The sequence below is a fragment of the Harpia harpyja genome, chromosome 6 (genome assembly GCF_026419915.1).
Source record: "Harpia harpyja isolate bHarHar1 chromosome 6, bHarHar1 primary haplotype, whole genome shotgun sequence".
NCBI lineage: Eukaryota > Metazoa > Chordata > Aves > Accipitriformes > Accipitridae > Harpia > Harpia harpyja.
Genome location: NC_068945.1, coordinates 13363554 through 13378158, shown reverse-complemented (window position 1 = coordinate 13378158; position 14605 = coordinate 13363554). Strand labels below are relative to the sequence as shown.

The 14605-nt window shown below is 36.7% G+C and overlaps 1 protein-coding gene across 1 annotated transcript in view; it reads right to left on the bottom strand.

The window, feature by feature from the left end:
- Positions 1 to 1119: 1119 nt before the first annotated feature.
- PLCZ1 (phospholipase C zeta 1) overlaps positions 1120 to 14605 on the bottom strand; it is a 60033-nt gene continuing 46547 nt past the window's right edge. Inside the window, exons 10-13 of the mRNA XM_052790221.1 lie at positions 9564 to 9736; positions 6322 to 6454; positions 4437 to 4586; positions 1120 to 1299 (exon numbers count right to left, since the gene is read on the bottom strand). Coding sequence (XP_052646181.1) covers positions 1217 to 1299; positions 4437 to 4586; positions 6322 to 6454; positions 9564 to 9736 — 539 coding nt within the window. The 3' untranslated portion in view covers positions 1120 to 1216. The remainder of the gene's footprint in view (positions 1300 to 4436; positions 4587 to 6321; positions 6455 to 9563; positions 9737 to 14605) is intronic.

Genomic DNA, 14605 nt, shown 5'->3' with positions numbered 1-14605 from the left:
CCTTACAGTTTAATATCGATTTTAGGTTCTTCTTAGTCTACTGTCTTCGTTTCCTTATTATACCTGTAATGCAATTTTCTAATAGTGTTATTTCCTGTGACATTTTCTAATCATTGTTTACCACATGCCCTGATTTTCCATCTTAGAGCAGCATTAGATAAAATACCATTAAAATGGCATTAAATAAAAAAAGCATTAAAATATAATATTGTCAGAACTGTCTGCAAACATAAGCAATACTGTTTGGTATTGAAGAAAGAAACCTATCAAACATCCTTTTTTTTTTTTTTTTTTTTTAAAAAAAGCCATGTTTGAGTAACAAGTCTGCAATTAACTGGGTAGATATAATCCTGTGGAAGCTCAACAATACTTCAGCTTTGTAAGGAAGATGGGAAAATGGTGTCTTATGGGCAAGATCTCAGGCAAGAAGTTGTCCTCAGAGATCTTTCTTAAATCACCCAATCAACCCTTGCCTTTTCTAAAATTCTTCTAGTCCACCTCAAAGCATTGTGCTTCCTGAGTTCACAGTAAGATGTATCCTGAGCTCCCCACTGCTGTGAGGAACTTAGCCCTTTACAAATCAGTCTGTGAAGTATTTGCCTTTCTTTAGTAGCAGGATGTTCAAGACTAGGCTAAGAAAAGGTACCAATATTATCATCTGAGTTTTTATCATTTTAAGAGCTGGGTTTTTTCTCAAAACTATTTTATCAGGTAGCAAAATTACAGTAGACATTAAAGAGTTATAGCCCAATCAGAAGCTGCTGTTATTAATTAAAAATTTACATTGTATGTGTAATTTTTCCTGTTCCCTTGGAAAGATACAATGGTAAGAAATTTTGTTCAATACAAATAAAAATGTCAATGTAATATGCTTATAATTTTGCAGTCTCAGATCATAAATATTAGACTATTATTCTCACTAAGTAATTAATCATAATTTTGAAATTACCTGCAAATGAAATTATTACCTGAATTTTAAAAATGTCAAAAAAACTTCAGTCTTTATGAATTAGTTCTAAGTAATGGTAGGGCCAATGTCAGTAGCCATTACTTATTCAGGATACCATTTACTCACACAAGAAGTCCCATTAGCTTAACAAAATCATTGAGAACATGCCGCTCTGGAAAACAGACCACTGGGTTGTTGCAAGCCTAGTGACATTGCTTTATTGAGCAGGGTGTGATCCTCCAGAACTACTGCTACTGCAGAGCATCATTAATAATACCAGATATGAACAAACAGTGATGCAGGTTCGAGATTGCCACCATCTTTGGACAACAGGGGAACATTACGGTAACCTATAAATAAAATGACACTTTATTAGTGCATTAAACACAAACACAAAGATTATGATGGAGTGGTTTTATGCTCTACTATGCAAATAAAGCATAATTTCTGATTCTCTAAATAACTCTTTAAAATAAACTGAAATGATACAGAACCCAAAACCCATTTCTACTTGTTTTCTCCTCTACATATATAGTATTTTAATTCTGGCATTTTTGGACACAGAATGAAAAACTCCAGTGTCTTTCAGAACATGGTGTTTTTTTCAAACTGAAGACTTTCAGCCCAATTATATTTAAGCATGGGGGAAAGCATACATTTTAACATCCAAAGATGTTATGATGCACTGTACGCATTGTTCTGATAGCAAATTAAATAACTTTTGAATCACCAGTGATAGTGCCTTAGAGAAGAATGGTATTGCAGCAGTAATGCACTGTCCAGCTGAGGCAGAAAAAAAAAAAAAAAGCGTAGTGTAAGATCTTCTACCATGACATCTTAAGTAAGTCTGTTAAGATCTCTTTTTACATATGAGTGATTCCCAGCATGCCCAGAAACTACATGTTCATCTGGTTGTTGAAGCATTTGGAGAAGCTATAGTACTCAACTTCAAACTTACCTGCTTGCAAAACAAAACAATCCCCTATCCAAAACCCCAAACCTGTATTGCTTTATATGACTGTAAATGTCCATTATTTCATAATAATAAACAATGTCACTTTTGATTAAAAAAAAATTCTGTCTTTCATCTACGTATGTATAGCTGCATTTATTTAAGTAAGAATCTATCTGTTAAGTATCTATGTTCAGAACTGCAGTTTTCAAAAATCTTTCTTTAGGTGTGTCTGCATGTGTGCGAAGTCTTTGGGACCCTCATTTATTTGGGTTTGGATCTTCTTGATTCTTTTATACAACATAAAAGTTCACCTGGCATCTAAAGTTCAGCTTCTGGGCAGCAGATGTTAAAGCTGACTGCAGGCAATATGCATCTGAGATCAACTTTTACAGCATGCACACAGTATGTGGAAGACTTGGTTTATTTCCTATCCAAAGATACAATTCAGGGACTAAGACTCATTTCTAAAGATTGTGTTCTAGCCCCTACCTACAGAATAGCCTACAAAGTGTCCTGAGAGAAGTAAAACTTCTTTTTTATTGAAATTGTTCCAATTTGTATGAAATAATTAACTATTCATTGATTCAGTGATAACAGCAGTAATAATTGAATTCCTGCCCTGTATTAGCGTTCTACATGGCAGACTTGTTGGGACAGGGACTGTAACCAAGGACCCCCCTCCTCTTGCCTTTAACCACCCAGGTAGAGAATTATTCTCACCTTCAGCCCCTCTGAGTATACCTACTTAATCTTTGCATGAAAAATCAAATACTGCTACAGGTGGGCAGCAGGCATTCTTCCCCAGTGTAATCTACAACTGAGGTGGGAGGCTGCTGCTGGGGAAACACAGGCAGTGATGATATACATTTGAATCCTTTCAAGAGATAACGCAGGAGAGGGTGGCAATGGCACAACTTTGTCCCACTGCCTGTCAAAGAAAAAAAAAAAAGATGTAAGCACTGCTCAGCTTTTGGAAGCAACTTGCTCTTGGGCACACCTCAGGGTTATGAATCCTAGGGAAGGAGGGATAGTCTTGTAGTGCAGATTAAAGCAATTGGAACTGTGAAGAGTAAGATTTAAATCCTAACACTCTTCAGCATGGTTTAGACAGTTCTTTCCTAAGAAATCTAGACTGTTGTGACTCTCTCTGCAAGACACATTGTTTTCCCCTTTCACTATTTAGGGTGCTTAGGCCCTTAAAGCAAAACCATGGTTCCAGATCTGGAATCCAGAGGTCTCAATGTTAAGCATTGCAATAAATTTTGATATTATCTATCAGTTCATCTCTTAGCATCTTGATGGCATCTTGCATTTTTTTTACATTAAGTGGGTGTTGGTGCAATGTGTTTGGCAGTCTTTATAGCCTTTGTACCTACACTCATTTCCTAGCATTTTTAATTACTCCACTTAAAGCTTTCCTGTAGAATCTGTGTGCTTTTACTTTTCCAAAATATGAATCCCCAATTTGTGACTGAAATTAATCATACAGGCACATTAGAGATACACTGAAAAACTGTACAACAACAACAAAAAAAGAAATTGATGATTTTACGAGCATATGTAAGGTTTAGTGTCTGCTATTTAAATTTGTCTCAGACATCGTGAGTTGGCAGGGGTTTGTGTTTTTTTCATTATCCTGAAATATATAAATGAAAGGAAAGTAAAAGGTGATCGGTGTAAAAATTCATGTTGGAGAAAAGCAAGTGTGCTTTAAGAGTAATGTCTTTGTTCTTGTGTAACTCCTCAACCTCAGCTAAGATTCACAAACAGCTTTATGACTTCAGAACCTGGAAAGAAAAAGCCATTAAAAACCCTGTTAAGCTTAATAAAAAGGCACAGTGCCCAACCTTTTGCCTTCACATCTTCATTCACTAATAAATGTTGTTTGTTTGTTTTGTCAGAAATAGCTTTGGAAATTCAATATAGTAAACAGCCATTTCACATAAGCCTTTCTCCTTGGCCTACTGACTTCTGTGTCTCCTCTTTATGTGCAGCCTATTAATCATGCAAAATTTCAGAAGCTATATTGATGTAATAAAAGAAACACTACCAAGAAAAGTACCATAAATATTTTGCTTAATTTATATTCTTCATTCTCCACTCTGAAAAGTTGCAGATAGGTTACCTGAGGTTTTGGGTTTTTTTCATTTTGTTTTAATATCTGGCTTGTATTGGGTTTTGAGCCTGAATAGAAAGTGCACAAAACTCTTGCTTTGATAGTAGTTCTGACTAATCTCTCTTCCTGTTTGCTATTATAATGAGTTAAAATACCATCTGAGCAGTTTCTATCTAGAATGGAATACTGCAGTAGGAATAATTAACTGTCATTAATATTCTTTTGATTTCTATACCGTGGATTTGCATTCAGAGACTATAATGACTTAAACAGAGTGCCATTTTTAGGTATGGTTGTACAATTCTCCTTTAGGAAATAAATATAATGCTGTACTTTATCAATACTACAGTAATGACAAAAGCCTGGAATTATGTAGATTTTTTTGAGTTGTTATAGGTGGTTCACAAAAATATTACCTTTACTCAGGCTCAGCAGTGGTAAAGTGTATTGACCAAGGAATTCATTTGCAACCAGAGATATCTCATCCTCCACACAGAAGCGTATCAATGCCAGTTCTGGAACTTGGACAGTAAAAGAGAAAGTTTCATCCCATCTAGGGCTCAAAGCTAACGAAAAGAGAAAATACACAGCATCAAAATACCATTTCATTTTTTCTACTTAATATCTGATTTATTCTATCTGCTATCGCTAGTCTGAACTGGTAAAGATTCATTCTTTTTCCCTAGATTTCTGTGCCCATTTAAATAAATGATGAGGCTCCCACTGACGGCAGTGGTATATAGGTCACATCTTTTGTATAGATAATTAAGTTAAAACTGTCAGAGGGAAGCTCTCAGAATGAAGCAAACAGAGCGAGCTTGGGACTTCCCTACAGTATGCAGGCCAGCCCCTTCTAAGGATTTGTCATGTATTAGCTACGTAATAATGTAAATCAAAAGCCTAAGAAAGTTGGTGTTGTCTCTCAGAAGAGAGCAAAATGGGACAGCGATCACGAGGTTAAGAACCTCTGCTCAACTTAAATTTTCCTATAGCCATACCAGTTTCATGGTTTTGCAAAAGTTTCTCCTTTCACAGTGTTGGAAATGAGGCAGGAGCTAAATACATTAAGGTAGTAAAGCGATCACTTGACTAAAAACACAAAAAGAGGATGTGGAACAGGAGGGGGGTGCTTTGTCTTGAGCAATGTTCATACAGAGAGAAAAGAAATTCAGGGACCAATTTAAAACAGCAGCCATCTACAAAAAGGAAAAATAGAAGGCAGAGGCACAGAAGAAGGGAGATCACAGTGAACTTTTAGTCTGAGACATCAAGAAGATCTATATGATAAAGGTAAGGGAATGCTCGAAGACAACTACAAAGAGTACACACTTCACCTGTTAAGCAATTAAGGGACTAGTCCTACTAGAAACTTCATATGAAGTAAGTGAAGAAGTCACAGAAATTTCTTCAGAAAAAATGTCTTTAAATTTACCAATTAGTGTACTGGGTTTGGCTGGGATAGGGTTAATTTTTTTCCTATCAACCCCTGTGGTGCTATGTTTTGGATTTGTGACCAAAACACTGTTGATAACACACCAATGTTTTAGCTATCACTGAGCTAGGCTCACACAGAGTCAAGGACTTCCCTCTTTCTCATGCTGCAACCCCCTCCTTCCCATCCCAGCGAGGAGGCTGGTGTGCATAAGAAGTTGGGAGGAGACACAGCTGGGACCCCAACGGACCCAAGGGGTACCCCAAGCCATATAACATCATGTTCAGCATTAAAAAGCTGGGGGAAAGAAGGAGGAAGGGAAGACTCAGATTTACAGTGTCTGTCTTCCCAAGTACCCATAACACATGACGAAGCCCTACTTTCCTGGAGATGGCTGAACACCTGCCTGCCAATAGGAGGTGGTGAATGCATTCTTTATTTCACTCTGCTTGCACATGCAGCTTTTGCATTACCTATTAAAGTGTCTTTATCGCAACCCAAGAGTTTTCTCCCTTTTGCCCTTCCAACTCGCTCCCTTCTCCCACTGAGGGAGAGTGAGCAAGTGGCTATGTGGGGCTGAGCTGCCGTCCAGGGTGAGCCCACAACAGTGAGTAAAGACAATGCATTCCATCTTCCTTCAAGAGAGCACTAGTAACTAGGAGAGTTTGTGCTTCCTTAACCTACTAGTCTACAAAAATGGCACATAGCATGAACTTCTGCTACAGATTATGTGCCAGAAGATCCTACTCTAGAGAGAAATAATTGCAGTCTCTAAGTACATAACAACTTCTTGGGATGAAAAAATGGTAAGTCCTTATGAAATATTATTGTGCTTTGTTCACAGTCAAGAGAATAAGGCTGATGCTCACCATTGCTCTTTATAACACTAGATTTTTTTTTCACTTGATCTTCTGGCACACCGTAAATTTCTATCTGCACTAAAGGGTCAGCTTTGTTAGTCTTCGACAGGTTACTGGGTGGTAACTGATGACCACTGATGAGCTGGAAAATTAAAGTTACAATGTATTGAGAAAACTGTAAGAATGAGCTTTACATAGTAGCCATAGTAGTAAAAACTAACTGTTCCATAAGAATCTACTGTAAGAAGCATACACCAGCCATAAACTGTTACAAAAATACATATTAAAAACAATGAAATTAAGAATATGGTGCTTCCCATTTAATTTAATTCTTGGATAATTTCATATAGAATCATAGAATAGTTTGGTGTGGAAGGGACCATTAAAGGTCATCTAGTCCAACTGCCCCTGCAATGAGCAGGGACACCTTCCACTAGACTAGGTTGCTCAGAGTCCCATCCAACCTGGCCTTGAACACTTCCAGGGATGGGGCACCTACCACCTCGCTGGGCAACTACCTGTTCCAGTGTTTCACCACCCTCATTGTAAAAACCAAAAAAAAAACCCCACCAAAAAGCCACCAAGAACACTGATATCATGTTTTAGATAATAATTTTCTGATTTAAGTTTTTATTCAATAAATAGCCATAAAAATTATATTTTTTTACCATGTAAAATAATAACATTGGAGGAATCAGTCTCAGGATTTTTGCATTTTCTGAGATCAAGCTCTTGAATTTCTATTAAAGCTGTGTCTAGTGGACCAACGCTAACACCCACGGTGACATCAGCATTGTGTTACAGAGTATGTAGCAGCCTGCCTCACCTGTGTTCCTTCTCTTTCACAGTAGCACATAAAAACTCTGCATTTAATAGGCTCCCTGATGTTTTTCTCCTTAATTTAGTTAGCTACCTGGAAATTTTGCCTCAGACTGCCCTGTAATCTGGCACCCAGCCTATGAAAGGATTTATGAAAGTAAGTCACAAATTTGTCTGCTTTCTATCTATATTTCAGGACACCTAGGAGAGAATAACCATCTGTACAGTAATCTGCTTTTTAGAAATCAATGTATGGAATGTATCAAGAGAGATATACAAGCCTGCAAGCCTAGGTGAAAGATATGACTCTTATGATCCAGATCTCAAGACTAAGCATCAGGACTCATGATACAGATTCTTATTCCCCTGTCAACCACCAAAAAAAAAAACAAACAAACAAAAAAAACCCCACAAATTCCACCTTTTGCTTAGGTATTTTCTGTAACACCTTGCGCCAAGAAAAGTTCTAACCTGAAACATTGTAGAGCAGTGGCTTAGCAAATCCTGATGTTATCCCCTTTCTTCCTAGAAAATACCTACTACCTTCATTAGAAAGCTTTGCAAGCTGCAAGCATTGATGGACTGCCCACTTAGAAGCAGGGGAGGTTCATTGACATACCCTGAATGTCATGATGAAAATTCAGCCACACCATTGGCCAAGTCCTGCTTCCCACTCTTACTCCATTGCTAGATCCAGTCTTAAGTCTCCCACAGGGTGGGAAAAGACCGAGCTCTTTCCAGCACACTATGACCCAAATCCATAAATCCAATCAATTTTTGAGACCCAAGGTGAAGCTGACATACAGAGAGAGTAGTAAATAACATGGTAGGCTCAGAAGTTTCCATATGAAATACCTTGAATATTTGTATTTCTGCTTCAAAGGCTATATGCTGCTTGTTAATGGGAATTGTGGCACATGAGGTTAAGAAGGACATTGAATTCAGTAAAATCGGGCCCTGTGTGATTTTTGTGTTCACTTATGTTCTTCATTCATTCATTCCCATTCAGAGAGATTTGACCCCAGATGTTTTCTATCTTTGCCCTCTGCTAAGTAATTTCTCCATTCATGAAGTTAGTAACTCTTCTTTAGCAGAAACCGTTTTTCCTTTGACTCCTGCTCCTGACTCTTTTTGTCTTCAACCACCATTTCCTGGGTTTTGCTGCTGACTCAATGAATGGGGCTCTCTGTGCCCTACAGTCCCTCAGCTGGTGGGATGCCATTGCTTCTTTGTATCCTGCACTACCCAGCCTGTCATCTCAGTCTATGATGTCCTCAGTCTAAAAAGCTGCCTTTCTCTTTTCCAACTTCTTCCAAACTCAGAGATTTCCTTCCCATTGTCAATGACTTTGTCTCCTGCATTACAATTGGGGATTTCTCCTCATCTTAATTAACTCCAGCTTTATACACATAAGGGCTAAAATAACTGATGCATATGCATGGGTGCTTGAAATCACCCAGTAATGTCTATTCATAATTGGTATGCCCACTGTTAGGACACTAAAATGTTCTTGATTAGGTGTATACATTATGTAAGTATTTTATAATTGTTATTAGCTAATGTTTTATCTCCATTATTTATTTCTCTGAAAGGAACAAAATAGCAATTATAAATTAATTTTATGCTAATTAAATAGCATTTATGCAAGTAGTGTACTGTGTAATCAGAAATAGCACTTTTTCATTGGGAAAAGCTAGTTTTCTAACTAGTGAACAATTATAAAACATCTACTTTACCTCAAAAGAAGGGTTTTTCTAACCCATTATGTTTAAGTGACATGTATTTCTAGTATTTTTAAGAAGTAAATCAGATTTTAATTTGGGAGAAGTAGAAATAATTCAAAGGCTGATTGATTCGTCCCCTTTTTTACACTTATTTGTATCATTTTAGGATGATAAATAGTCTTTTATGTATGCATAGGAAGATAATGAAACTTAAAAGAAGCATAAAGCTTCCTATTGTATCTTTAAACATTTCCAGTTGTCAATTAGCATTATAATAGTATATGTGGTATTTCTAATACTTAAAGAAAATAACACCAAAAATAGACGTTCAGTTTCTGAGTTTTCAGAGTTCAGTCCCCACAATCGTAACTAAGTCCCTTTGTCAGCTACACTTGTGACACAGTACAAGCTATATTTATATTTCTGTACACAACATCGTGAAAAATCATGTACTTTTACAAACTGTTGTAACTTCTGAACACCTACATATTTTTAGCAAACGTAAGTGAACTACAGATGGGAAACCACCTAAGCAGCAGCAGATACTATATGAGAGTTTTAACACGTTGTTAAAAAACAATATTAAACTTCCCAACAACCAGGAATGGGGTTAAAATGAGAAACCAATAATAGATAACAAATAGGTCTGAGCTACATAACGTTTGTTTTCATATTTTATGGAACAAACCAACAATTAACAAAGCTTACCCTTATTGAGAGAGACATTGGTTTACTGTATCCTCCCACATTGTGTGGGGTAAATGTTGAATTGCGATTTCTCAAGAATTCTGGTTTCAGAATATAGCCACAACCACCATTGTCTAGGAATTTTCCATTTTGCAATTCCATTTGTACTCCTGGTGTCTGGAAGTTTAAGGCCACTATAAAATTAAATAAATATTGATTTTAGTGAATTAGAGTTGATACCATTTTATAAAACAACTCTCTGACAATAATAGCAAAACCAAAAGCAAATGAGATTAAAATACGAAATATCTTTCAACTCATATATATAAGATCCTGTTATTTCTCTTAAATTTAGCAGTATTCAGTAATGAATGATTCATGCACAAAAGAAATGCACTATTTAGAACTGCACCACATTTTAAGAATTACCCTATAGGTCTTTTTTACACTGCAATGTGTTGTGTATTTTCCTTTTTCTTTCCAAATTAGACCTTGGAGAATATGAAATGAGAGATCTTTTTTCTCCATAAGGACTAAATTCACATACTAGTTTCTCTACAGTGGCAAGACCCTGCACCCTGAACCTGCTTACAAAGTTCTGGTGCAGAAGGCAAAAACATAGGATTGTAACTAACCTTTGTTATGGTGCAGAATTCGTCATAAAAGCATGTCACAAAGAAGATCAAGAAGCTTTAGTTTAGAATTAGAATATTCAGTGCAAATACATATAAGTTTATAGAAGTAGAAGCAATTTTAAAAGTGCTCTTAAATTTATGTAAGCAAAATCTCTTCAAGCTTAATCCTCCAATACTGGTGTTTATTGTTAGTATGCACCTGAGAGATTTTCCTTTCCTTGGCAGCTCAAAACATTTTTGGTTTTGCTGCAGCAGCAATAATAAAATAATACACTTCTCATCAACCAGATATTGTAATTCATGCGATAAAGCCAACATTGAAATAGACCTGTTTAATGAAATTTTCCCCTATTCCGGTACATTGGAGCTTCCTGTTATATTTAAAATAGAAAATGCACAAGTCAAATCAGCGAAGTGATAACACGACATGTGTTAAATAGAAAATGATAAGAAGTCATTTACTTGATGGCTTGGCAGGAAAAAAAATGAAGACTTTAAGCAGTACAAGTGACTCCTCATAATAATTCAGGAAGAGGACCTTATCACATTTTCCTATGAGATAATACAAATGTATTAAGTGTTGACTGAACATTTGGCAGAATTCAGAAATCCTTATCTCATGTGGAAAATGCAAGAAATTTGGATCTGTTTCACTGCAAAAGTTATTTGTTTCTTCACTGCTTTGATGATCCTAAAAATTTGTAGTAAATGACACAAACAGGAACATATCTGTAGAGTGAGGCAGCTGATACTACAGACCTAATGTTTGCACTACACATGTTTTCAGTGGGATTACTTCAGAAGAGCGCTAGCCTGGTCCCATGACCTCAATAACAATTAATGGCTGGAATACATCAAGTGCTCTCAGAGTGCATCCTCTGTTTCATCTGAAAGGAATCCCAGCTGTGCTAGCTAAGATTGCTCTGCAACATGAACCAACATGCAGTAAGTAGGAACAATTGGGAACCTTGCCTAAAAAAAACCCAAACAAACAAAAAAAACCCCAAACCAACAACAACAAAATACAACATGCACTCCTGCTTTGAACTAAATGCTAATGTCAATGCAGGCATAGGTCCTGTGTCAATATGCAAAGGAACTTTAAGCTTATTTTACCTTTGACAACAGAAATTAAACTTCAAAATGTTCATATTGCCCATAGCACACCATTATCTTTTTTAAAAAGGATAAGTATTCTCTTCATATAGTTTTGGCAGTGGTTCACAATTTGTCTTTTAGGACTCCACGCATCATCCAGAAACAGACCCAAATGTGGTGCTATATGACCCTTGTTGTAGCTTAATACATTCAAGCAGTGCAATGAATGCTACAGAGCTGCAGCCCGAGGCCACTTGAAGCCTAGGTCCTGGGATGATCTACAGATGACTCACGATCTCTCAGTCCATAGGTAATTCCTAGGCCATACTTTCAGAATATGTGGTTTAAAAAGTGTAACTGAAATTAGGCAAATCGAACAGTCATAGCTTCAAATAGCAACTTCCACATGATGAAACAAATTACATGATTGCACATAATGAGACTGTTGCTAAATTTGCCAAGCTTCATAGGCTAGTAAGCAGGAAAATCTGATTTAAGAACAGAAACAAGCAAAGAATACTTTACATTTTATCATATTAGGAAAATTACTTTTGCAACACAAGTGAAGGGCAATGTTGTTATGGGTTGATATCTTCAAAAATCAACACTATATTTTTACTTAATTTAATTTTACCTTAGAATAAGTTAAAAACACACTGAAGAGTAGTTTTAATTTACCTACTGATTTCCCAGTATTGCAAGTTGTAACCTGATTACAGTAAGTGAATGTGAAATTTTGTATTATATTTTCTGAGATGCATACCTCTACTACAACTGTTTGCAAGGTTCATAGCTGCTTGGGACCTCCTAGGACAATGCTTTACGGTGTACTGTTGATGCACAGTTTTTCTTATTAATCAGATGTAGTTATAACCCTTATACTTCTTGAGAAATGGCAAAGTTCATAAATTAAAACCTATGTTTTCCCTTGTCTAGCAGCTTGGTCTTAGCAACATCTTTCTGCAAGGAAGACTGAATTTCCACCCAACTTTTCATTTTAGTTCTCCTGAATTCAAGAACAGAACTGTCAATAACATGCTTTGTACTGCTGTTTTATGAAACAGTAGAAATTCAATGCATGTACGAAGAGAGCTTTAAACTGATGGTTTCTTCTGGAAAGAAGCCCAAATATGCTTACTATGAAACCATCTGAACAGTACATAATCTTAGCGTATGGTTTTCATAGGAAAGTACAGGCACCTGAAGTTTAGCACTGTGTAAATTAAACTTTCTCCTCAGACCTTGCATTAGCACCAAAAGCATTTCAATATTGGCATCAAAATCAAAACAGCAGAGCAAAACATGGGCTTGGAGGACAATGTGAGCAAAGGAATTCCTCAGTGTGATTCCTGCATCTGAAACAGCCTTCTTGGAACTGTGAGGCCGAATATCCTTCAGATCAGAGTATTTAATACTCAAGTCTTCTTGCAAAGTACCAAAGCTGCCATGGCCATCCCTGTTGACCCTGGATGTAAACAACTTCATATAGCAAATGTAAGTTAGTAAATAGCCTAGCTTCAAAAAGATGAAACAATCCATAATGCACAGAGGAATACGAAGGGTATACTTCATCCCAAAACCCCTGTATCACAAGCAGTTAACTGAAGTCAGTCCTACAACTAATTGCAGAACTAACCACAATATAAGTATTCAAATACAGCACCTTCAATAAGCACTACCTTTCAAGACATAATTGATTTTTAGACTGAAAGCAAAAGCTTTTGAAAACCAAAGTGAGCACTGGGGTTCTTAGATTTCTAAGTGACTATGATTTGAAGGCAGTTGAGGAAAGCTGCATGTCTTTTGTCTGTGATGCTGCCTTTCAATTAATATTCCTATTGGGACTTTTAAATTGTCATTTTTTACTTTTCATTCTTTGCTTCCTGGTTCTATTAGCTATTTTACGACCCTAAGATTTAATATATTTTCTGCATTTAAAAGGGAAGATTTTAAAATGGATAAGCACACATTTGTCACCAATTTTCCTTAAAATGAGTTACTTAATTGCATTTTATGCCATTTAAAATCCATCTCAAAAAGTCTGAATTTTATGCAGTCTCCAAAAATATCATATGCAAAAAGCACTCAGTGCCAATGTTCCTATCTCCATGAGTTGCTTCACTCATTTGAGTCTAAAGAGATGTAACAGATCACACTTCCAACCCTTTGATCAGTCTTGTTGCCATCCTCTCAGCTCTTTTCAACTGTCTATGTTCTTAAAATGGGCCGCTCGCGATGAATGCAACGCATCTTCTGTGCCTTAGATATCCAAAATTTGAACTGAATCCCACACAGACTGGGAACTACTATGAAAACAGGACCATATCCTAATGATCTGGTGCATTTTGTCTTTGGTGATGAGCTGATCTATGTGATTGGATTTGAAGACACTGCATTAATTCCATGTTAGCACTCCCAGCTCAGTGTTGACTGTCTACACTTTCTTCTCACATGCAGGTCACAGCTGCACCCAATCCATCACTGTCCAAATTTACAGAAATATCTTCAGAAGTCCTTATGTGACTGGGTAGTCCTCATTACTTTTTTCAAAGGGATGTAGGTGGCTTTTTAAAAATTTCATCCACAGCCTGAATGAAGGGCATGTTAATTGAGTGTGAGCTGACTCAAAATGTGGATGAAAAGGGACGATATTCAGTCATCAGATTATGCTGAAACCAACTGAAAACATCTGAAGGAAGGATAAACTCTAACGTGATGACAAATTGTCACCTGTTACATACACCAGGAAACAAGCATTCATTTAACAAAAGCAGCATACACAGCAGGAGGATCTCTTATCAGTAGTAAACAAATTCTATCAAACTAAAATGTGATAATACCTTCATCATCTGAATAATAAATATAACACCAATTTCTAAGCCCTGTGCAAACATTAACTATCACAATATCCTCAAGTACAAATAATATTTCCCTTTTAGTTTATTGAAAATATTATTCAATCTAATATGCAGCCTGATGGAGTTTGCATAAGAGAAATCCAATGCATACTATAGTACCCTGTAAACCCTTCTCACTAAGAGCAGATGTGAGGAAGAGAATGTGCTCTATCACCAAGTGGTCAAAACATGTAAGCCGAAAAAATGGTGGAACATGGTAGTTTTTAAACACTTTTTTCATGTGGGTCTGTCTGAGAAACTAGAAAGACTTCCAGCATAATTAAGACTCTGCCAAATTACAGCAGCCTCCTCGGGCAGCTCTGAGCCTGAGCATTACTTGCTGTTCTGGTCCTGTCTTGACATGTCACTCTGATCCCCACGGCCATCTCTGGGTGCTTGTTAATTCAAGCTTGTGGACATACTGTCCAAAGTC